The following is a 26498-nucleotide window of genomic DNA, read 5'->3' as shown; positions in this document are numbered from 1 at the left end:
CTGCTCAAGTGGACGTCAGGTAAGCACTCGAAATTGCGCCACCTTCTTTCTGATTGCTCGCTCTGTAGAAACCGATGCCGGTGGATCTGTTACTCAAGGCCAGACACACTCAGCTTGTGGCTGCTAAATTTGGGGCCAATGGGATCAGGTTCCTTTTGCCTAGCACACACAATCCTGCCCTAGTGACAGCACCCCTCTCTCACACACGCACACACACACTGCTCTTACATACTGTAACCACACAACTTTCTTGCTTCATACTGGTGTTTTTAAGAGCCGGATAAGAACCTTGATCTGTTCTTACCTTTGTTTTGAGTGAAGAGCTTTCAGGTGACCTTCTCCTGCCTCTACAGGTCTTGCTGTACACGCTCGGCACGTAGAGGTACTGTTCCGTCATGTTTCTGGTTCTGGTGGTGACAGATGAGCTGAGGCAAGTCCTGGTTATGGCGAGGAGTGGGACAGGCCGTCTCATTCAGGTGCTGATCCAAAACGGTGAGTAAACTGCAGCTTCACAGGGACTAACTAACTGAGGTGGCTGTTTATTTGCTTCATTATACAGTTGATATGGTTTGAAGATAGACATCAGTAACTCTTTAGTTTTTCTTGTATTGTGAGTCTTGTCCGACATCTGTAATCAAACTCTATATGTTAGTTAGAATTTATATGCAAAGGGAGTTATTTTACAGTATTTTGTAATATTTATTTTGTCCTTTAATATTACTTAAAGATATTATTTTGACATATGTAATCAAATGATGTAGTGATGTGTCATCTTCAATATACATTACATGGCCAAAAGCACTCACAATGTTTGCTGTGAATTGTACATTTGTTAAAAAAGCATACCATGACAAAAGCTTACTGTGACATACAACACAATAGTGACACTTGTTAAACTGATTCACCCTATTCAGTGATTAGTTTGTAGAAATAACAACAGTAACCTTAATTTTAGCACTTTAACAAAGCCGACTCTGATTTTGCTGTCAAATGCATCATGTACTCCAGGCGTGCATCCTGACATCTGCGACCAAAATACCTGATGACAAAGTTCTGAGTGTCAGGGATGACAGCAGGTCACTTAATAGGTTATTATGATGAATATACCATCAAGCATGTTAGTCTGACCCTTTAAATCACCTACACTGACCTGAAATGGCAGAAATGCTTGTCCTAAGCAAACCTGTGTCATTTCTTGTCCTTTTCCTACCCATGCCATTAATGACTCCATAGTCGTATTTACCTTTTTAAGTCATAAGATGCCAAGATTTTGTATTTTGTAACTCTTTTTTAATTATTTTAATGATTTGGTAAAACCACACATGATTATATTTAGTTATGTCCCACAATTAAATACATATTAGACTTATTTTTGTATTGTCTTTTTAAGTTAATATTATTTTATCGACTTAGTCAAACTGTAAACCTTTTTAGCATTGTAAAGTCATACCACTTAGGATAACACTTGATATGCCACTTAAACCAGCCAAACCACCAGTATTTCAGTATTTGTGGAGAGTGGATGTACTGAACCACAAGGGTCACTTTATGGATCTTCTTAATTAGGCAATACCAGGCCCTGTCTCCAATACCAAGTGTCATCAAATTTTGGGGACAATAAATTTGTATTTGGGCTATCAATCGGGCTCTGCCATGCTACCACTGTTGGGCCCTGGAGCAAGGCCCTTAACCCTCTCGGCTCCAGGGTCGCCGTACTAACAAGCTTCCAAACAAGCTGGGATATACAGAAAGAATTCCGTTGTACTGTACATCTGTATATGTATATATGACAATTAAAGGCATTCTTCTATTTAGGATTTTATATAAATAAGATTTATATTACAAAAAATATATAAATAAAATATAAATAATTTTGACATCGTTTTTTATTACTTAAATTACTCAGATAATTTTGATGCACTAAATGTGTTAATATAAAGGTTATTATAGAACAATACAGGTGACACAGTGGCCCGGTTACTAAAGTGGTTGTCCTGTTTATAGTTTATTTCCAGCTCACACCCGGTGTTCTGGGGTAGCACTGAACTCACTGCCTCACTCATTGAGATAAAGTTTTATATCACTTATAATATATAACTATAACATTTGGATCATTAAATAAACCCTAATATTAAGCAAGTGGGATCTTCAGTGAAAGCACATTTTGTAAACCATCATTTTATTTATTTAGGAAACACAGTTATCTTACATCCACTTTACCCTTGACAAATGTAATTGCCCTTTGTTTACAGAAACACGATGACACACTATAAAGTTTCAGTGCTCAGAGAAAACACATGCATTACACCCCCCACACACCCACCAGTATATGTATTAGAGGAAAAAGGTAACAAATGCTACAACAATAAATAAGTTTGGGTTAGAGCACAGGGTCAGCCATGGCATTGCATTCCTGTAACAGAAAAGGTAAGGGCCATGCTCAAGGGCCCAACTGACACAGCTAGTTGAAACCAGGATTTAAGCAGTCAACTTTCCAATTAACACTTAAAGTTGATGTCAATTGATCAAACCTTAGTTTTGTTAACCTGGCAAATATTGAAGATACTGGCCACTAACATAATGAGGATTCATTATGTTTTGATTTGTAATGAATGTAAAAATCATGTGTCTGTGATATAAGCTAAAGCTGAGGTGTATCTGAGTTATACAGCTGAACAGTGATCCAAAACACAAAAGCAGGTTTGCTCTAAAATAGCTCAACAATAAACAGAATAAAAGCTTTGGAGTGGCCCAGCCAAGTTCCTTACTTGAACCTAAATTAGGTGCTGTGACAAAACATGAATTGAACATTTCATCCCTGAAAGCTTAGTGTGTTTGATTTAAAATTTAAAAAATAAAATAAAATCATAGAAAGTCATCTCTGCTATTGGTCGGCTGGGCCCCCATAGCAGGCACAGAAGGCAGTGCCTGCAGCAGACAAAATTGGCCACTAGTCTGCTGTGTGGGAAAAGACTGGACTAAAAAAGAGGGCCGGGTCTTTGGCACTAAGGACCCTGGTTAGTAGCCCGAGGCGCCTGTACAGAAGTGGAGGAACGCGGAGATCAGTGCATGACTCTCCATCGAAGTACAAGAGAATAAGAGGGGGCAGATATACCCTCCTTGGATGCGATCGGGGTCCCCAGCAGTGGAAGACTAATTGTCTACACTAAAATTGGGGAAAAAGGGAGAAAACGCATGAATAATATAGTAAATAGTATCTTAGTTCCATTTGTTCCAATATGCGCTGCTGGTGCTCAGGTGGCGCAGAAGCCTATTATACCCACCACCGCTAAGATCTGGGTTCTAATCTAAGCTGTGCTATTGGCCTGCCATTCGTCTACACAGACGTGATTGGCTATGTCTGATGGCTGGAGGTGCAAGAACTAATACAGTTGTAGCCTAGCAGTTAAGGTACTGGACTAGTAATCGAAAAGTCACTGGTTTAAGCCCCACCACTGCCAGGTTGCCATTGTTGGACCCTTAAGTAAGGCCCTTAACCTTTAATTGCTTAGACAGTATACTGTAAGTTGCTTTGGATAAAAGTGTCTGCTAAATACCAGGGTTTTTCAAACTTGTTTTCAAGTGACATTTTGTCCATGATTTTTTGCACTACCAGGGCAACACAAACAATGCATCTTACTGTGGTCCCACTGTGGTTTACAATATGTTACATAAAGCCTCCACAAGGGGGGTGTTCAATTACAAGTTTATTTAATTATTATTATTGATCTTTGAGACCCATTTTTTTGGCTGGGTCACAATCCCAGGGTTTGAAAAACCATGCTCTAGACCACCGAGACCTTGAGCTGTCAAGTTTTAATCACAACTGTGCTATTGACCTCATGGGGCATCCAACAGGCATGACAATCACGTTTTGCAACACATGTTGCGGATCTTTTTGTTTCCTATGTTTATTGATTTATTTTATGACCTAAAATCCTTCAATGTGCAGTAACTGAGGTGATCAGAAATGGGGCAGGTACTCTTAAAGCACTGTGGACAGATTTTGTTCCATTTACCATTGCTATTTTGTTTATCACTGTCAGTGAATGTTTTCCACTTGTTGTTTACATGTTGTATGGTCCTGTGTGCATACCTGAGATTGTGTAATATGAGGAAATAATTTCACAATGTATTTTGATTGTGAAAGGTCTAAGTGACACAGACAGGTCTGACTGCATGTCAGCTTACATTGAAGCGGGTTAGTCCATAACTGACGTACTCTACAAGGTTGCCCTGACATACTAACAGAGTGTTCCTAATATCCAGTGAAATGCTTAACTGCTATCAGATGACAAGGCCAGCCTGCTGACACTTGCTTACGTTCAACTGTAGCTAACCTACCTTAACCTAAACCATTTGTGTGCGTGTGGTGAATGTGTATTAGCCCCCAGTGATTCACATGTATAATTTTAACAGTGTGTCTGACCGTAACATAAATTCCAGACTTCCTGTGTGTGTGTTTCTGTAAGTGAAGCATCAATCAACCAGAATATATAGTGTAAATATGTTTATCATAATTATTGTGGTATCAGTTCACTGTGATGCATTTCTAATGACTCTTATCATATTGCACAGACACTGTGATAGTCAGACATTTTATTCAATGCTATCAGATAACTGGCTACAGAAATGCAGAATTACATGAGCCCTTATCAGAGTCACATGTCTGCTGGCATTGTACGGCTTTCAATCATTTTGGAACTGAGACTCACCGGATCTTACTGAGCTTTGTGTGTTGATGGGTCAGTGACATGACGTGCATTCTTTGTGTCCTAAAAAATAAGTTAATATATGACACAACCCCAATATATAGTGGAAGGCACACAGATACACCCTGGACAAACCTAGGACCTGCTTGCCACCGTGCCGCCCCATCTACATACATATACTGTATGATGATTAGAACTTTTTCCACAGTGAATTACTGCCTTAGGCCAGATGTTTTGAGTAGGCCTTTAGACCTACCTTGGGGATGCACAATCAGACATTTGACATCTGTGGCATTTTATCCAAGCAATTGTGGGTAAAGGGTTTTACTCAGGGGCCCAACAGTGGCAACTTGGCAGTGGTGGGACTTGAACCAGAAGCCCTCAACTTTAGTACCTTAACTGCTAAACTAACACTGCCCACTTGGGCACGTGGAGAACATGCAAACTCCAAACAGAAAGGACCCAGACCGCTTGACCTGGGAATCAAACCCAGGACCTTCTTGCCACCGTACCACCCCATACAATTAAGATTGAATACAATCCAAACAATTGTGGGTTAGGGGTTTTACTCATTGTATTCAATCTTAATCTCAATCTCAGGGAGTTGTTGATGATGGGTGTGATGAAGGGGATCAGGTCCTGTGAGATGTCTTTGAGGATGGTGGATGGTATAGGGTCAAGTGTGCATGTAGTGGGATTGCTGGATGAGAGGAGCTGTGTAACCTCATTCATGGTGAGTGGGGTGAAGCTGGTGAGTGTGTTGGTGGGTTGAGGGTCAGTTGAAAGTGGGTCAGTCGGAGACAAGGATTGATTGATTTTGTCAATCTTGTCCTGGAAGAATGTTGCAAAGTCAGTAGCAGTGAGAGAGGCAGAAGGGGGAGGAGGAGGAGGGTTCAGAAGAGAGGAAAAGATAGCATGAAGCTTACGTGGGTCAGCAGCAGATTGTTCAAGCTTGGCTTTGTAAAAAGATGTTTTTGCAGCAGTCACATCAGATGAGAACCTGGACAGCAGATCATGGTAGGAGTGGAGATCAACACCAAGCTTAGATTTCCTCCACTTTCTCTCAGCTGCCCTCAATTCTCTTCTGTTGCTGCGCAATGCGTCTGAAAGCCAAGGAGCAGGGTGAGAAGGTTTTCCTCGTTTGAGGGTAGGAGGACAGAGCTGATCGAGAGATGTTGAAAGAGAAGAAAGTAGAGTATTAGTTGCAGAGTTAAGTGGAAACTTGGCAGTGGCAAGACTTGAACCAGAAACCTTCTGATTACAACTTCAGGACCTTAACTGCTAAACGACCACTGCCCACTTTATATATTTAATACAAAACATGTTTACATTACAGGACAAGACATCTGCATACACAAAAATAATAATTTTTACTCTTCATCCACGTCAGTGTCATGGTTGGTCTGGCACCACATGGAAACACTAATCACAGGGTAGGAATACCATGGAAAAGGCACTGATCTACACATTAAACTTAAGACATTTTATAAAAGGCAAAACACTCACTGGCATGTATGGACACTGAGAAGTGTACAATAACATTGCAGCTATCTTCTGTCTATATGGTAAACGTCTCATAGCCAGAGACCAGAAATGAGAACTACACCTAGATCCCTAGAACCCATGTTGCTGTGCCACGGTCACTCTCAAAGCTGTGCCATGATGTCTAATTAGATCACATCTATTTTAATAATTTGTTACCATATTGAAAACCTTATCGACACTGATGGAAAGTATGCTGTGTTCCTTTAGCACGCTCGATTGGTGTGTTTATAACATAATTTGATTGATGTAGAATGTGTGTGTGTGTCATCACTGTGTGTGCCAGCCTGTGTTTGCTGATAAGCAAATGGTTGATGGAAACTATGCATCTGTACCAATAATTGGAATGTGTGTCTGCCTAGAATAGAAGTTGCTGCTAGAGACATTTAGGAAATACCCTCCACAAGGTCACCCTGGTGCACATGTGGGTGTTTGCGCACGACATGCTCACTTATCAACACGCTATTGCAGATTTACTGGTTATTTTGGTACAATCAGTCTAAACAATTTTCAGATGCTTTGCATCATCAGGATTTAACACTGGCTTAACCAGACCTGCTGCAAAACTCTCATGGGGTCTCAGTGGGGTCTTGCTGTTCTTAATTATCAGATCAAAGTCAAAATAATTGAGCACTTTGGAGTTTTCGAACCTGCGAGCCACTGACCTGGCTGGGCATCCACACAAACACAACTGGCTGTGTTCAAGGAGGGAATTTAGATGAGGTCTCATCCCTCTGTCACTGCGATATGTGATCCCCAGGATTGGTCCGGGCGCTTGCGCAAGTGGAAGGGGGAGTCACCAGAGGGGGGAAATACAGTTAAAGTGTAAGTTTTTATAATTGTTTTCCTGTTTTTTGTCACCTGAATAAAAAATGAAATTATTATTATTATTTTTGGGTGCTCGGGTGGTGCAGTGGTTTGTTAAGCTAGCCCATCGCCACTAAAACCAGGCTTTAAATCTCAGAAGTGCTGTTGGCCTGCTCTGCATCTCCACAGACATGAGTGGTTATGTATGAATAGGTGGATGGTTGAAAACCTGTGATGGATTGGCACCCTGTCTTGCACCTAGTGTTTCCCAGTGAAACCATGCTTGCTGTAAACCTAATTTTAAAATATATTGTAATTATTATTATTGTTATTATTATTAAGTGTGATGATTATTGTGAATATTAAATTATGGTGAGTTAGTGATGAAAAATACCAGCATTTTCCATTCTGTTCATTCATTCCCTCATTCATTTTTTTTAGGGTAAGGTAAAGGTCACAGCGGATCTGAAGCCTATCCTGAAAACACTAGTTCAGGGGTCGGCAAACTATGGCACGCATGCCACAGCTAGCACGTGGGGCATGTATCCCATTTCAAAAACAAATAGTATTAAAATAGACTGACCTCTATGTGAGGTGACCATATTCCAGCTTGTTTGGATGTTGGGGTCAGAGCACAGGATCAGTCATTGTATGGCATCCCTGGAGCAGACAGGGTTAAGGGCCTTGCTCAAGGGCCCAACAGTGGCTGCATGGCAGGGGCTGGATTTAAACCAACAACCTTCCAATTGATAGCACAAACTCTACCCACTAGGCTATCACTGTCCCAGACAGAGATCCCATACCAAGAGTCGAATCCAGGCTGGGTGGAACCCAGGTATGCTGACTGCTAGACCACTAAAAGAGTGCAAAGTGTAAACTAAGAGTGATGCAGGGGGGTTCGAGGCTCGGTGTTGCCACCGGTCAGCTGGGCGCCATCTGGCGGGCATAATTGGCAGTGCCTGCAGCAGATACAAGTTGGCCACCGTATCTGCAGGGTGGGGACCGGACTATATGTGGGTGGGTGGGTCTTTATACGCTGTGTAAGGACCCTGATTGGCAGAAGAGACGCCCATGCAGGAAGCACGGACGAGAAGATGAGGGCTGTACATGTGTAAAGAAGGCGTGGGCAGCGGCGTGCTCTCCATGGATGCAAAGGGTGTTCAGTGATGCAGGGTATTAAGTAGACATCATTATGGCGAGAATGAAGGATTACTTGATGCTGTGTATGCTGTTGTTGATGTGTATATTTGTATTACACCAGGTGTGTAATGTGAACGTTTCTGTTTCTGTTTCAGAGCAGCTGGTGCTGGGGACATGCCATGACCCGTTTCAGTCCTGGGACAAAGATTATGACCTCTTCCTGCTTCCTCTACTAGATCCTGAGGAGCCATGCTACTTTCTTTACCGCCTCGACTCCCAAAATGCACTAGGCTACGAGTGGATTTTCATCTCCTGGTCCCCTGACCAGTCTCCAGTGTGTAATGCATTTATGATCAAATGCAAAAGACACCCACATATACCCACATGCCCAATTGTCTCAGAAACAAGCTGAAGCATGGACTCTGACCACAGCATGTTTCCATTCTCTTTCGGTCCATCTGAAATTAGCTGTAAGCCAGAAAAGTCGGCTATGTTTCAGGTTGCATTTCTTGATGCAGTGACACTAGACTTCCAAGCCCATTTCGCTATATTTATTACATGTAGTAGCATGACGATTTCTTAAGCCATTTAAGGGCTTAAAAGTCACTCACATTTAGTAGTTGTTTCCAGCCTTGTCCTGCATGGACTAAGATTTCTCAGGATTCCCTGCATCTTTCCCCATTATTATGTAAAGCAGATGGTAAAAATTCAAAAATTTTTGGAAATCTTGCATTGAGCAATGTTCTTTTTGAACTTGTTGACAGTTCCATCACAAGTTGAGCCACAACCAATCTTTGCTTGCAGAGACTGAGCCTCTGGTGGATCCCATACAACGTTTTACCACACTTCCTGGTGGAAAAGCGGCATTACATAGCACATCTGATAAATCAACACAGTTATGACATTATTATACTGTATTTCTATTTTTGACATGTGATTGTAGGTCAGAAAGAAGATGCTGTATGCTGCCACTCGTGCCACAGTGAAGAAAGAATTCGGTGGAGGCCATGTGAAAGATGAGCTGTTTGGTACTGTGGTGGTATGTGAATTTTCAAAGGATTTCCCACAAGTTTTATCTGTTAACACTGTGACTGCACATAAGGTTAGAGAGAGATGTACAGTGTGTTCAGGTTGTGTGTCAAGGTCAATGTGTAGGTCTGTGTTTCTAATCATTGGGACTTTTATGTGTCAGATTGTGGCATTTATTTACTTTGAAAAACTCTCTCACAAAGCAGCCATTAATTTAAAATGGACACATTGAGTGCTTTGAAGGTCGTCTGTTGCAAATTTGATACTATAATTGCTATTTGTTATACAGTAGATACTATTGGTTACTGTAATTATGCTGTCATGTATCTTTAGGACAAGTAGAACAGTAGAGACAGTAATAGCTCAGTGAGTAGGGTTATGGGTTGCTAACTAGAAGATTGTGGGATTGAATCCCGGTTCTGCCATGCAACCCTTAACCCTCTTGGCTCTAGGGGATGACAATGGCTGACCCCAGCTTTCAAAGAATGTGGGGTATGTGAATAAAGAATTTTATTGTAATGTACACGTGTATATGGCTATGTTATAAATAAAGCCATTTTTGCCCTAGATTATCCATATAACATTTGTATACCCTTAAATAATTAAAAACTATATATATATATATATTTATATATACAGTATATATATTCTTCCATTGCCTAGTGGTCCAGTTCCGATGCTCATGTGCCCATTGTTGGTGCTTTCGGTGGTGGACAGGGGTCAGCATGGGCACCCTGACTGGTCTGCAGCTATGCAGCCCCAGAAGCAACAAACTGAGATGTACTGTGTATTCTGACACCTTTCTATCAGAACCAGCATTAACTTCTTCAGCAATTTGAGCTACAGTAGCTTGACTGTTGGATCGGACCACACGGGCCAGCCTTCGCTGCCCATGACCCTGTCGCCGGATTACCACTGTTCCTTCCTTGGACCACTTTTGATAGATACTGACCACTGCAGACTGGGAACACCCCACAAGAGATGCAGTTTAGGAGATGCTCTGACCCAGTCGTCTAGCCATCACAATTTGGCCCTTGTCAAACTCGCTCAAATCCTTACGCTCGCCCATTTTTCCTGCTTCTAACACATCAACTTTAAGGACAAAATGTTCACTTGCTGCCTAATATATCCCACCCACTAACAGGTGCCGTGATGAGGAGATAATAAGTGTTATTCACTTCACCTGGTCATAATGTTATGCCTGATCGGTGTATATTCATTTGAAATCCCCCATTATTAAAAATGCCCCATTATTAAATTATGTACATATAATAACTTTGGATTTTAGCACCAAAATCATTATATCATGTAGATATAGGTTTTTAAAATAAAATGTAAATATTAGAATATGATGTTTGTAAGGTAGAAACAAGAAGAATTTTTATTAATTAATTACTATTTATATTTGAAGTTTGTTTTGTTACTAAAAGTATTGTTGTTGTGCATTTTTACAGACTGTATGAATTTCCTGAAAACAATATTTGTACTGTATATATTTTTAACTCTTTGATATGAGTGAATTCAAGCCATTTTAATTTTGTGCACTTGTAGGAAGATATATGTCTTCAGGGTTACTTACGACATGATTCATCAAACTCCACCCCTGCTCCTCTCACACATGCTGAGCAGGAACTGCAACGAATTAAAATCACAGAGGTATATTAATATATAATTAATAATATATCATTAACAGATTAATGAATGAATTTAATGAATTGGTTAACCAATAGAAAATGTCATTTGTTCTGTTTTTGCAGGGCAAAGTTAAGCAGGTAAGTGCCTGTTAAGTCTATTTATGTGCTTTTCAGTGTGGAAGACAAAGCATGGTGTGCATAGCAACTCCTTTTAATGAACCAAACATATACACTTATACTCAGTGTTGCTAATTTATTTAACCTGGTTTTTGCACTCACTGGCTATATTCTGTGAGGTCGACACACGACACATGACAAGTCATATATGTGAAGTACACAGCTTTGCCTGACACTTGTATCAATGTCCTGGCCACTAACATGTCACAGCTCTGTGGAAAATAGCCCACTAGACAAATAATTGTTGTTCAGCAGTGGTCCTACGGCGGTCCATTTCTGTTAGTGAAACTGGTTGTGGGTTGCTGATAAATTGAGAGGTTTTAGCCTGCAAACATGTGTTTACCTGAAATAGTGAGTGCATGTAAAACTAGGTGTAACTGATAAATTGCTGAGTATTAACACTTTATTTGAAGGACCATACCTTTAAGATTTGAGCCTCTTTGCTCCATGTTTCATGAGTCACATGCAACATGAGTTTATCCCCTTGGGGCTCAGTGCGCAAACTGTCACAATATCAATAACTGGATCTCTCAAAGCACATGGTCTCTATGTTTTTGTTTGTGTACACAACCCCTTTTGTGTCCACCCTATCCTCTGATTTGTCTGTATGATAATCACCTCCAGCTGTTCCCCTTGTTTGCACCCCTCCTTGTTGGTCATGTCTGTCTGTACTCTTGTCCTTGATCATGTCACTGCTCCTGTTCTTGCCCTTGTCATTGTCTTTGTTCCTGTCCTTGTTCTAGTTCTTGTCCATGCCATTGTTGTGGTTCATGCTACCACATTGAATTAAGTCCTGCAAAATAGGTCGAATAAAGCTGGTATAGAGCAGCAGCGGTAAGATAAAACATCCTTCAGGAATTGGAGGGCACAGATCTTTATTGGCAATATACCTTGGACAACACAGGGCATCACACCCGTTTGCACCTTGGATCAGTTTAAAGTAGCCAGTTCACTGACTGGGACTGTTTGGGTTACCTGTAATTAAAGGACATCCACAAGACATACCCAACTGCTCACAAACAGTGGTTTAAAGTTAAGTATTGAACTGATCCTCTAAGACCACCTGCACTACTATGTATTGTAAGAGTGGCAGCTCATCGGCTAAAGTACTAGTAATCAGAAGGTTGCTGGTTCTAGCCTTACCACTGCCATGTTGGCACTATTCTGAAAGTGTCCACTAAATGCTGTAAATGTAAAAAAAACATTTGTTAGCAAGCAATCCTTTTTTGTGGTCTGTTTTCTCTAAAACAAGTACTTGCTTGTGTACTTGCAACCCCAAGGCCATGGGTGCAGCTGAGATTCTACTAGAAAATTACTTACATTTATATGTATTCATTCAGCAGACATGTGTGATGTATAATGTGACATAAGTCGGGATGCAGGATAGTGGAACCTGAACCTATAAGACTGATTAAGTCCTTTAGCATAACCTCTGAGCCACAATTCACCCCAGTTATTTGATTTGCTGAAGCTACTATGCAAATTTATACAATCGTTCTGTCCATCAAATAAAGTCAGCAGTAATTTGTGTGTGAATACTGTTATTCACTGTTCAACAAGCCGTGCATACATTCAAAAACACAGGGGTGCCTTTTACTGTGGATTACTGTGAGGAATGACTTTCTCTAACACTCTACCTTCATGCTATATACAAACCCCATTTCCAGAAAAGAAGGGACGTGTAAAATGCAATAAAAAAAAAGAAACTGTGATTTGTTTATTCTCTTGAATAGAAGTAGAAAGAAGAAGGAGATTTCTGATGTTCTCACTGATCGACTTTATTGTATGCTGTAAATATAAATACATGTAGAATTTGATGCCTCCAGCACACTCCAAAAAAGCTGGGACAGAGGTGTATTTACACTTCTGTTCCATCACCTTTCCTATTAATGTGACTTTTTAAAGGTTTGTGAGTGGAAATTGAAATTTATCCATTGCTTTTATAGAACTATAGAACCTTTTATAGAACCATTGAACTCACAAGCTACAATCACAAATTCACCACACCTGCTTGCTTGCAGTCTGTCACACATCTTACATCATTTAGCTACCAAAATTCATCTAGTTTTATTTTGTAGTAACAAAGTAATGGATTTGCTTAGGGCAAATGTATAGGAATAAAAGTATACATTTTATTTAGGAAGTGTAATGGAGTAAACGTGACAGTGGACAGAAATGTAAAAACAACAAAGTAGTATTATTTCATTTCACTACACTAGTGTCTGTGAACTGATTATACTAATTGTTGCATTTAGATTACATTTACATTTTCGGCATTTAGCAGACACTCCTATTCAGAGTGACTTACAGAAGAGCTTCCATAGTAAACATTTCCTACTCTAGTTAAGTAGACAACAATCCAAGCATACAAATCTGCTGAAACCCTGTTAGAACCAATGCAATATTTAAGCAATAAATAAATAAGAGCGCTAGTAAGTACAAGTCATCTTGAGTGCTTAGTAAGGTGATGGGTTTTTAATCATCTTTTGAAGACAACAGGAGACTCAGATGTTCAGACAGACAAGGGGAAGCTCGTTCCACCACATGGGTGCAAGCAGAACACCTTAATGCATGTTTTCTCAGAGTTCTGGGTGCCAATTGTTGCAGTTTTGCAAGTGAATTTTTCTTGCTTGATTCTTGCTTATTTTTCCTATGTGCTAACTTTTTTGAGTGTTTTGCAGGCGTCAAATTCTAAATGTGTTTATATTTACAAACTACAATGAAGTTGATTAGTGAAAACATCGGAAATCTTTTCTTTTTACTTTTGCCAATTAAATAAAGATCCAAGAGAATCAAGAGAATGAACAAATCACAGATTCTTCTTTTTATTGCGTTTTACAAACTGTCCCAATTTTTCTGGAAATGGGGTTTATAATTGTGTGGATGTGTACCTGTGTGTGTTTGTCTCCCCCTGCAGGTGATAACGGAGGTGGGTGTAGAAACGAAGCCACAGACTTTACAGGGTCTAGCCTTTCCTCTACAGGCAGAAGCCAGACATGCTTTACAGCAACTCAAGGAGAGACGCGTGAACTATATTCAACTGGTGAGACTGCAACATAAACAGAGAGAAAACTGTAAAACGTGCTTTATAAAATATATCATAGAATGACGTACAGGTGTACAGTACAACAACATTCTTTCTTCGCATATCCCATCTTGTTCTGAAGCTGCGGTCAGAGCACAGGGTCAATCACTGTACGTCGCCCCTGGAGCCAAGAGGATGAAGGACCTTGCTCAAGGGCAAAACAGTGGCTGCATGGCAGAGATGAGATTCAAACTCTCAAACTTTCAATTGATAGCCCAACGCTCTACCCACTAGGCTTACACTTGATCTGAATGTACACACATTCCCCAGATACTGAGCAATGCTATGATCTATTTAAAGATTTTATGTAACTAAAATCCACAGAGTCGGTGGAATACTTCAATGTTTGAAGATTAGGACAGCAATATTTAAAAATGAACAGTCAGGTTTGGTTATTCCTAGTAGTTAAAAATGTTGTATAATGCCAGACAACAATATTAAAGAGGAACAATAATTTTGGCTATTTCCAGTAGTAAGGAACAGTAATATATTGCAACTGACTGCCTCTTAAGACAGGGTCTTCCAGAGCACAGTATAGTGTATGAAAAGCCATGCACCCCCATCTGGGATAAACCGCCCCATGTTTTGGCGCCTTGATGAGCACAGACCCTAATTGCAGCAGTGACAAGGAACCACTGCTTGACCATTTTACACCACACTACAGACACATCATCAGTCGTGTCTGTGTAGGCACCCGGCCTGTCGATATCACAGCCGAGATTCAAACTTGAATCTCAGAGGTGGTGGGCTAGCTCCTTAGCTCTTTAGCTGTGCCACCCAAGCGACCAGACAGCAATATTTAAATAGGAACAGTAATGTTTGGTAATATCTAAAAATAAAGTCACATTTTGCAATGTAGCAGTAGAAAACATTGCATGGTGGCAGAGATTTCCAACGTGTCGTAAGTCTCACCCAAGGCCATTCTGATAAAAAAAGCAGGAGAGTCATGTCAGCTGAGCCATGTTATGGTTTCTGTTTCATGAATAATCAGGACATTGTCTCCCAGAATTCCTCATGATAGCATTAAACAACCGACTAAGAATAAATCCTTTTTTTTATTTTATTTTTTTTTTTTTTTTTACTACATACTACATTTGATAGGAATTTTGCTGCACTTTATAGTATCTATGGTAATAGATATGGTTATATACACCGATCAGCCATAACATTAAAACCACCTCCTTGTTTCTACACACACTGTCCATTCTATCAGCTCCACTTACCATATAGAAGCACTTTGTAGTTCTACAATTACTGACTGTAGTCCATCTGTTTCTCTGCATGCTTTGTTAGCCCCCTTTCACCCTGTTCTTCAATGGTCAGGACCCCCACAGGACCACCATAGAGCAGGTATTATTTAGGTGGTGGATCATTTTCAGCATTGCAGTGACACTGACATGGTGGTGGTGTGTTAGTGTGTGTTGTGCTGGTATGAGTGGATCAGCAGCACTGCTGGAGTTTTTAAATACTGTGTCCACTCACTGTCCACTCTATTAGACACTCCTACCTAGTTGGTCCACCTTGTAGATGTAAAGTCAGAGACGATCGCTCATCTATTGCTGCTGTTTGAGTTGGTCATCTTCTAGACCTTCATCAGTGAGCACAGGATGCTGCCCACGGGGCGCTGTTGGCTGGATGTTTTTGGTTGGTGGACTATTCTCAGTCCAGCAGTGACAGTGATGTGTTTAAAAACTCCAGCAGCGCTGCTGGGTCTTATCCACTCATACCAGCACAACACACACTAACACACTACCACCATGTCAGTGTCACTGCAGGGCTGAGAATGATCCACCACCTAAATAATACCTACTCTGTGGTGGTCCTGTGGGGGTCCTGACAATTGAAGAACAGCATGAAAGGGGGCTAACAAAGCATGCAGAGAAACAGGTGGACTACAGTCAGTAATTGTAGAACTACAAAGTGCTTCTATATGGTAAGTGGAGCTGATAAAATGGACAGTGATGGTAGAATCAAGGGGGTGGTTTTAATGTTATGGCTGATCAGTGTATATGGTGAGAACTCCAATTGTTACATTGCATATGGTCAGAAACAGCTAGCTATGTTTGGTTAATGTTTTAACTCTTACTATCATCTTGTTTACTGCCAAGCTGACCAGATCTTGTATAACTAGTCACAAAATAACACATTCTACCAATAACATTTGGAATCTTCTAGAATTTGAGGTCACTTTACTGCTCAAGGCTCCCAGTCAGTTCCCTGTTCTATAAGAGTGTCTCTGCCCAGAAGTCCTACTGTGACCCAATTTTATGTAATAACACTGTGTGTGTGTGTGTGTGTGTGTGTGTGTGTCAGAGACTGGACACTGAAAAGGAGACTATTGAGTTGGTACACACTAATCCCACAGCAATAGAGGAGCTTTGCAGCAGAATCCCAACAAACTCGCCGCGCTATCACTTCTTCCTCTATAAGCACTCTCATGAGGGAGCATACCTCGAGTCTGTGGGTCAGTGTCAATGCCCCCTTACTGCCTGCTTCAAATTGTTCTGTAAAATACAAATACCTGTGTGATATCTTTTTCATTTGATGCTTCTCTGTCTCTCTCACTGTATGTCTTTATGTCTCTGTATCTTTGACTTCCTGCCCTGATCTCAGTGTTTATCTACTCAATGCCTGGATACAGCTGCAGTGTTAAGGAGAGGATGTTGTATTCCAGTTGTAAAAGTCGACTGCTGGAGGATGTAGAGCGAGACTTTTACATACAGGTGGCCAAAAAGGTACAGCATCCACACAACACTCAGCACTGTTCTAATCATATAGATTCTGTTTATTAAACTCATACATACAGACTGCCTAAAAGTACAGCATCTACACTACCCCCAGCACTGTTCTGATCATTCAGATTCTGTTTATAAACTCATACATCCCATCAATATACAAACTTCTTTTGCCATTACGTTGGAAAATGCACTACAAACAAGAATATGTAAATTGTTCATTCTCTTTACCTTTAAATACTAAGAAAAAAGTAAAAAATTTTACTGACCAACTTAATTGTAATTTATCAATAGAAACAAATTTTTAATTTGATGCCTGCAACACACTCAAAAAAATTAACAGGGGCCGCTCAGGTGGCACAGCACACCAGAGCTGACATTTCGAACTCGTCGGTTCGAAACTCAGCTGTGCCATCCGGCTTGGCGCCTACATGAACAACGATTGACCTGTTGCTCATACAGGGCGGGAAGCTGGATATTGACCTCATAACTGATGCAATTACGACCTCTGGTGGATGATTGATGGCGCCTGCACAGAGTCGAGGGATAATGAGGATCAGGGTGTGGCTCTATGTAGACAAAGCTGACCCACATATGAACTCGCCTCGTGCAGGTGAAAAGATGCAGTCGGCTACTGCACACGTGTCGGACAGTGTGTGACAGTCTCGCTCTCCTCAATAAGCAGTGGGGGTCAGCATCAGTAGAAAGGAAGCGTAATGCAATTGGGTAATTGGATACGACTAGATTGGGAGGATTGGGAGAAAATTGGGAAAAATGCAAAAAAAAAAAATTAACAGGCACATTTACTACTGTGTTACTTCACCTTTACTATTAATTACCATTTTAACCAACTAGAAACTGAGGATTGTTGCTAGTGGAATTGAGTAATAGAGTTTTAGATTGCAGTTCTTGCAGCTGTGGACTGTGGTTTTTTACAGTTCTATAAACTTTCCACTCTTATTTAGAAATACAGTCAAGTTGGCCAGCCAAAACACACAACAGGCATTTCTTTGTACTTTCGTAATTAAAAAATGTCCCAATTTTCTCTGAATTGTGGTTCGTACATAAAAATGTGGATAAGCTTTTGAATAATTCTCAAATTGCAAAAAAAAACTGTGGTGGAAATTTTGATTTAAAGGCTGAATTAAAAGCCTCTTAAAACCTATTTTGATTTAAATATTTAGCCAATACAATTTGGTGCAATTTAATGATAATCAGAAAAAATACTGGAAAATCAACTGTGAGCAAACATTTCTTATCCAAAATCACTGCCTGACCTTACTGTTGCCTCAAGGCAAAAAGATCCTGGGTTCAACTCCCAGATGGAGCGATCTGGGTCCTTTCTGTGTACAGTTTGCATATTCTCCCCGTGTCCATGTGGGTTCCTCTGGGTGCTCCGGTTTCCTCCCATAGTCCGAATACAGGCAGTCAGGTTAACTGGAGATACAAAATTGCCCTAGGTGTGTGTGTGCATCCTGTGATGGACTGGCAACCTGTCCGGGGTATTTCCTACCTTTCCCCCAGTGAATTGCACCCACCGCAACCCTGACCAAGACAAAGTGGTGGTAAAACCGACAACAAATGGATGAATGAATGATACCCATTATTGTTCTAAGGGGATGTCTAAGGGGATCTAAGGGGTACCTTTTGCCCAGTGACTGCCACCCTAAATAGGATAAAGCAGTGATGATACAGACAATAAATGAACGAATAAATGTAGAAACACTGTCAACTTCTCCAGACTTAACCTTATCTGAGATGGACTTGCACAAAGCGGAAACATGCTGTGGCCTGACAGGTCCACCTTTTGGAAATAATGGGCATCGTGATCTTCTTGACCATAGGGACAAAAAGCATCTTGATTGTTATCTGCGCAAATTTAAAAAGCCAGCAGCTGTCACGGTATGGGTGTGTGTTAGTGCCAGTGGCATTCTTAACACATGGTTGCACATCTGTGAAGGCACAATTAGTGCTTAGGGGTGCGTACACATTTTACAGCAACATTTCTCTATTTGTAATGAAAATATGTGGCACAGTGCAGTATATGACAACAGAGACCCTTTACTTTTTATATGATATGATATGATATTAATTATATTATATTATATTATATTATATTAATTATATTATATTATATTAATTATATTATATTATATTATATTATATTATATTATATTATATTATATTATATTATATTATATTAATTACATTACATTACATTATATTATATTAATTACATTACATTACATTACATTACATTGTTCTCCCCGTGCTCCAGTTTTCTCTCATAGCCCAATATATGCAGTCAGACCAACTGGGGATACAAAATTGCCTTAGGTCTCTGTGCGTATGTCTTGTGGTGGACTGGCAACCTGTCCAGGGTGTTTCTTACCTTTCCCCCAGTGAATTGCACCCACTGCAACCATGACCAAGACAAAGCAGTGGTAAAACAGACAATGAATGAATGAATGTACAGTATAAATTATGCCCATTATTGTTCTAAGGGGATGTTGAACAAGCTCACAGTCAGATATCTCAGTCTAAACTGAGAATTTCATGTTACTGAAATTGCTCTTGTTTCTACCTGAATCCTGTACAAGCTAATGTTTTAATATTTGACTAGCCAGACACTTAACTAAATTGGGTCCCAAACCACATACTGTTTAATATATAGTGTGCAGGAATTCTAAAGACACCACTGTAAGTGCACATACTGTTTAGTACAATCATATGCTGTTTGGTACCCGGCCTAAATATATGCTATGGTATTTTAACAGGGTTGAGGTCAGGCCATTGGAGTTCCTTCGCACCAAAATAGTCAAACCATTTCTTTATGGACTCACTTTGTGCACAATGCCTTGCTAAAATAGTCTTGCTAAAATAGAAGGCCCTTTTGAAGACTTTGTTTTCTACACAGTTGGAAACATGGAATTAATTATATGGAATTAATTATATGTAACAAAATGCTTTTTACCCTCAATTCCAGCATATCATTTCTTTAACACCTGGCAACCCTACTTCCAACAGGGAATCACCAAAATTTTATTTATTAATACAAAGTAATTTCTAACAAAAGCATTGTTGCTTCTGCTTCCACTATTCAACCATAAATACATCTGCCAGCCCTTTTTATGACACAGTTTGTTTGTTTGTTTGATTAGGATTTTACCGTCATGTTTTACACTCATTAATTACATTCATGACAGAAACGGTAGTTACTCATTACACAAAATTCATCAGTTCCAAAGTTTATATCGAACACAGTCATGGACCATTTATTATCTCCAATTCACCTCACTTGCATGTCTGTGGGAGGAAACCGTGGGAGTGGACTGTGGGAGGAAACCTGAGCAAACCCACACAGACACAGGGAGAACATGCAAATTCCACACAGAAGGGACCCTGACCGCCCCACTTGGGGATCGAACCCTGGACCTTCTTGCTGTGAAGCGACAGTGCTACCCACTTAGCCATCGTGCCGCCCTTTATGACACAGTAACACTCGTCCTTCACATTTTCAGTAATAATGTAACTAATAGTTTGTTTTGATGGCACAACTAGTAGAGGTGCTGTCATACAACACTGGCCCCAGGGGCGTAACTACCGGGGGGGCAGGTGCACTGGGGCCCATGGCGTGGGGGGACCCTCCACGACATGAACTCAACCCCAAACCGCACTGCCCCCCCTCCCCCATTGGCTGCACTCGTTAAGTAAAATATTAAAACAACTAAAAGACAATGAAATATCAGAATACATGTAATCAAAATATACAGTGAATGCACAGCAAGGGATTTTGGGAATCTGTGTAACCTGCTTAACGTTACTAGACCTACGTGTATATATACAGTGTATCACAAAAGTGAGTACACCCCTCACATTTCTGCAAATATTTCATTATATATTTTCATGGGACAACACTATAGACATGAAACTTGGATATAACTTAGAGTAGTCAGTGTACAACTTGTATAGCAGTGTAGATTTACTGTCTTCTGAAAATAACTCAACACACAGCCATTAATGTCTAAATAGCTGGCAACATAAGTGAGTACACCCCACAGTGAACATGTCCAAATTGTGCCCAAATGTGTCGTTGTCCCTCCCTGGTGTCATGTGTCAAGGTCCCAGGTGTAAATGGGGAGCAGGGCTGTTAAATTTGGTGTTTTGGGTACAATTCTCTCATACTGGTCACTGGATATTCAACATGGCACCTCATGGCAAATAACTCTCTGAGGATGTGAGAAATAGAATTGTTGCTCTCCACAAAGATGGCCTGGGCTATAAGAAGATTGCTAACACCCTGAAACTGAGCTACAGCATGGTGGCCAAGGTCATACAGCGGTTTTCCAGGACAGGTTCCACTCGGAACAGGCTTCGCCAGGGTCGACCAAAGAAGTTGAGTCCACGTGTTCGGCGTCATATCCAGAGGTTGGCTTTAAAAAATAGACACATGAGTGCTGCCAGCATTGCTGCAGAGGTTGAAGACGTGGGAGGTCAGCCTGTCAGTGCTCAGACCATACGCCGCACACTGCATCAACTCGGTCTGCATGGTCGTCATCCCAGAAGGAAGCTGACGCACAAGAAAGCTCGCAAACAGTTTGCTGAAGACAAGCAGTCCAAGAACATGGATTACTGGAATGCCCTGTGGTCTGACGAGACCAAGATAAACTTGTTTGGCTCAGATGGTGTCCAGCATGTGTGGCGGCGCCCTGGTGAGAAGTACCAAGACAACTGTATCTTGCCTACAGTCAAGCATGGTGGTGGTAGCATCATGGTCTTGGGCTGCATGAGTGTTGCTGGCACTGGGGAGCTGCAGTTCATTGAGGGAAACATGAATTCCAACATGTACTGTGACATTCTGAAACACAGCATGATCCCCTCCCTTCGAAAACTGGGCCTCATGGCAGTTTTCCAACAGGATAACGACCCCAAACACAACCTCCAAGATGACAACTGCCTTGCTGAGGAAGCTGAAGGTAAAGGTGATGGACTAAACCCAATTGAGCACCTGTGGCGCATCCTCAAGTGGAAGGTGGAGGAGTTCAAGGTGTCTAACATCCACCAGCTCCGTGATGTCATCATGGAGGAGTGGAAGAGGATTCCAGTAGCAACCTGTGCAGCTCTGGTGAATTCCATGCCCAGGAGGGTTAAGGCAGTGCTGGATAATAATGGTGGTTACACAAAATATTGACACTTTGGGCACAATTTGGACATGTTCACTGTGGGGTGTACTCACTTATGTTGCCAGCCATTTAGACATTAATGGCTGTGTGTTGAGTTATTTTCAGAAGACAGTAAATCTACACTGCTATACAAGCTGTACACTGACTACTCTAAGTTATATCCAAGTTTTATTTCTATAGTGTTGTCCCATGAAAAGATATAATAAAATATTTGCAGAAATGTGAGGGGTGTACTCACTTTTGTGATACACTGTATATACATATATATGTATGCAATTTGTTGAGGGGGCCCAAAACTTTTTTGCACTGGGGCCCATGAGCTCCTAGTTACGCCACTGACTGGCCCTGAGAACCTGGGTTCAATCCATGCCATTAGAAACAGTCTGCAAGATTATTTGAATGTTCTCATTGCACAGGTTTTCTCCAGGTAATCTGGTGTCAGTCATCTTACAAAAGGTGGATTGACTACTCTTTTAAGCCTCTAGCTGTGATTAAAGAAATTAGTTTTTATGGGTGTGTGATGAATATGAACTCTTTCCAGGAGGTATTTTTCCTGGTATGTGCCAGGTGCTTTGGGGTGGCACCAGACCTTCTGTGACCCAGACCTGAATAAACCGGAATGTTAGTAACACTACTAAATGAAGTACTTCCTAAGGCAGCAGTTCCTAACTTTGGGCTCAGGATCCTACGTGGGGTCGTCTGAGGTGAAAATAGGGTTATGCAGTGATACAAAACTCTTAACATTCAATACTGAATGCCTGTAACCCTTTATCACTGCAGTAAAAAATCAACATACATCTGTGATTAATCTAACCCTATGGGCTCGAGAATACTTCGGAAAACCCTTGTCAGTAAACAAACAGGTCATTGTAGTAGTTAAGGTACTGGACTAGTAATCAGGTCATCGGTTCAAGCCCCACCACTGCCAGGTTGCCACTGTTGGGCCCTTGAGCAAGGCCCTTAACCCTCAATTGCTTAGATTGTATACTATCACAGTACTGTAAGTCGCTTTGGATAAAAAGCATCTGCTAAATGCTGAAAATGTAAATGTACAAATGCGAGTTAAGACTCAGTGGGTAGGACTGTCGCCTCACAGCAAGAAAGTCCTGGGTTTGATTCCCAGGTAAAGTGGTCTGGGTCCTTTCTGTATGGAGTTTGCATGTTCTCCCTGTGTCTGTGTGGGTTTCCTCCGGGAGCTTCGGGTTCCTCCCACAGTCCAACGACCCGCAGTCAGGTTAACTGGTGCTACTAAAAATGCCCTGAGTGTGTGTGTGTGTTTGCTTTGTGATGGACTTGCAACCTGTCCAGGGTGTTTCCTACCTTTTGCCCAGTGAATCAGACCCACTGCCACCCCGAATAGAATAAAGCAGTGGTGATACAGACAATAAATGAATGAATAAATGTAGAAAAACTGTCAACTTCTCCAGACTTCACCTTATCTGAGATGGACTTGCACAAAGCAGAAATGTGCTGTGGTCTGACAGGTCCACCTTTTGGAAATAATGGGCATCGTGGTCTCTTTGAACAGTAAGGACAAAGAGCATCTTGATTGTTATCTGTGCAAATTTAAAAAGCCATCAACTGTCACGGTATGGGTGTGTGTTAGTGCCAGTGGCATTCTTAACACATGGTTGCACATCTGTGAAGGCACAATTAGTGCTTAGGGGTGCGTACACATTTTACAGAAACATTTCTGTATTTGTAATGAAAATACACCGATCAGCCATAACATTAAAACCACCTCCTTGTTTCTACACTCACTGTCCATTTTATCAGCTCCACTTACCATATAGAAGCACTTTGTAGTTCTACCATTACTGACTGTAGTCCTTCTGTTTCTCTGCATGCTTTGTTAGCCCCCTTTCATGCTGTTCTTCAATGGTCAGGACTCGGCACAACACACACTAATACACCACCACCATATCAGTGTCACTGCAGTGCTGAGAATGATCCACCACCTAAATAATACCTACTCTGTGGGGGTCCTGACCATTGAAGAACAGGGTGAAAGTAGGCTAAAAAAGATATGCAGAGAAACAGATGGACTACAGTCAGTAATTGTTGAACTACAAAGTGCTTCTATATGGTAAGTGGAGCTTATAAAATGGACATTGAGTGTAGAAACAAGGAGCCATAATGTTATGGCTGATTAGTGTATGTAGTATTATATTACAGTTTTATATTATGCAAGAATGGGGAAACAATTTCATCTATATAAATTAGTATTATTTAATTTCAGACAATTACAGAATGTAGCCCTTGTCCCAACATTTTTAAATTAGCTTGTAACATTCGATATTTTGTCTTTGAACTGTTTACTTAAACACAGGTCAACAAGGATCTACAGATCATTGCTGTCTTAGAGGATTGTCTAATGTTTTACTAGTTAAACTAGTCGCATTGTAGAGAGGTTGTGTAGCATAATGGTACACAGCCACACTGCCTGAGTTCAGTGGGTTCAGTCATGGGCTGGGCTCACACATACAGAAGGTGCATGGTGTTACATAAGCTTATCTATTTGGGGAAGGGGGCATATTGGTGCATATTGGGGGCCCTTAGTGCCGGTCCCAAGACTGAATAAATAGAAAAGTTGTGTCAGGAAGGGCATTCAGCGTAAACATTGTGCCCTAACAAAGAGAAGCCGGAGGAGCCGAAAGGGATCGTTCATTCAAACCTCATTATTCTGGAATCACAACTAGTTTCTTACAGCTTTCTGTCTTTCTGTTTTACACAGATAGAAATAGAGAGTGGTGACGAGCTGACGGAGCAGTACCTGTATGAAGAAATCCATCCTAAGCAGCATGCTCACAAGGAGGCGTTTGCCAAACCTCGTGGCCCTGCGGGGAAAAGGGGACACAAACGGCTCATTAAAGGAGTGGGAGGGAATGGCATGAACACCTAAAAAGAACAGAAAGAGATAAAAAGGTCCTCACTGTTCTTTCCGTGAATTGAAGGCTGCTTTTGGCTGTCAAAAATCCGACAGCCTGTTAGTTTGTGTGGAGCAGGTTGTAAAGTTTTAAAGCCTGTCTGCACATTTTATTTATCATTGTGTTGCCTTGGTTTTTACTTTGTGGTTTGTGATTAGTTTTTCATTAAAACATAAATGCTTTTGACATGTGTGTGTATGGATTTATAATAGTGTTTAAACCCTAAACCAGCTAATTAGTAAGCCATTTTCAAGTGAAAAGCTTTACACAGGGCACTTAGACATAAGACTGCCCACAGCAGCTATTTAAAGGGTTGTTCCGAATCAAAATGAGGGAAAGTGTTTGCTTTATAGGGCCCTTCGCAAAGGCTAGGAAACTGATAAACTCTACAGTACTCTTTTACTCTCCTCCGGTTTTACTTGGCAAAAACCAGTGAATAAACTCACTGTAGTAATATTAAACTATTAATGTTATGATTTGAACATTAAGGAAAATTAAGCCTGGCATCACAGTGAGCCCCTTAGAGTTCTCACTACTGAGGGTGAAACTTTTAGATGGTTTAGGACATAGCCATGATCACTTCTATAACAGTGGACCATTAGAACAGAGTTGTTGCAGCCCTGATCTAAAAAATACAAATTAATTTGTTGATTTTATTTTAATCAATTCATTCTGTATCCAAACTGTTTCCATATATTTATGCTTTCATGCAGTCACACACACCATAAGGTCTAATGCTTCAATTCTAAACCCTCAAATCTAGAAAAATTGTTGTTGATTTCCAAGGGAGACATTAAGATTCTTCTGAAACTATTTGAAACTATTAAACTGACAAAAGTACCAAAGAAAATTTGATGCCTGCAACACACTCAAACACATTGGGGCAGAGGCAAGTTTACCACTGTTATATCACTATTCTTTTAATTTGTAACATTTGTGTAATTGCAGTTTTAAAAAAGTAGTTTTGACTTACACAAGACATCTTAACGATTGCTGAAGTCTGCTTAACGATTGCTCATGCAATGCTAAGTGTTTAAACAGTGATTTCTGGCCTTGACTTTTACAGACGGAGATTTTCTGAATCTTTTTTCAGAACATTATGTTGCAGGTATCAAATTCAAAATTTGTTTACGTATATATACAAAATACACTTAAGTTGGCCATCCAAAACAACAGAAGTCATCAATTTGTACTTTTGTCAGTTAAAAAAGATCAGATAAACAAATTATAGATTCTTGTTTTCATTGCATTTTACAAAATGGCCCGACTTTTATGAAAATGCTATTTCATGGGCAAATTAGAAAAAAAACATAGTTTCATAATGACGTACTACATCATTTGCGTCAGCTATCAAAATAGACATTAGGCAGATGTTACAGGTAGTTTCCCAGATTTAATTATATTTTCTAAATTAATGGCTTCTGAATTAAGCACGTCATTGACTAACACGGCATGTAACATTGATGGCAGGTTTTACAGACCAGGATTAGTCATGATCCTAAAATAAAAAATGGTGAATCATCCCTA

At 40.6% G+C, this 26498-nt stretch overlaps 1 protein-coding gene and 1 long non-coding RNA gene across 2 annotated transcripts; one reads left to right on the top strand and one right to left on the bottom strand.

The window, feature by feature from the left end:
* The first annotated feature begins 317 nt into the window (after positions 1 to 317).
* Positions 318 to 25157, top strand: LOC134317145 (twinfilin-2). The gene is made up of 9 exons (XM_062997865.1): positions 318 to 492; positions 8357 to 8535; positions 9145 to 9240; positions 10782 to 10886; positions 10988 to 11002; positions 13959 to 14084; positions 16440 to 16590; positions 16740 to 16861; positions 24779 to 25157. The coding sequence occupies exons 1-9, from the start codon at positions 396 to 398 to the stop codon at positions 24944 to 24946; spliced, it is 1059 nt and encodes a 352-aa protein (XP_062853935.1). The 5' UTR covers positions 318 to 395; the 3' UTR covers positions 24947 to 25157.
* Positions 10810 to 14086, bottom strand: LOC134317147 (uncharacterized). Its single transcript, XR_010013177.1, has 3 exons — positions 13933 to 14086; positions 11660 to 11834; positions 10810 to 10862 (listed from the first exon to the last, which is right to left on the bottom strand). It is a non-coding gene; the product is annotated as an uncharacterized LOC134317147 (long non-coding RNA).
* Positions 25158 to 26498: the final 1341 nt, after the last annotated feature.

Source organism: Trichomycterus rosablanca, chromosome 6, assembly GCF_030014385.1.
Source record: "Trichomycterus rosablanca isolate fTriRos1 chromosome 6, fTriRos1.hap1, whole genome shotgun sequence".
Lineage (NCBI taxonomy): Eukaryota > Metazoa > Chordata > Actinopteri > Siluriformes > Trichomycteridae > Trichomycterus > Trichomycterus rosablanca.
The sequence above is the reverse complement of the archived record's forward strand: the minus strand, read 5'-3'. Positions and strand labels throughout refer to the sequence as shown.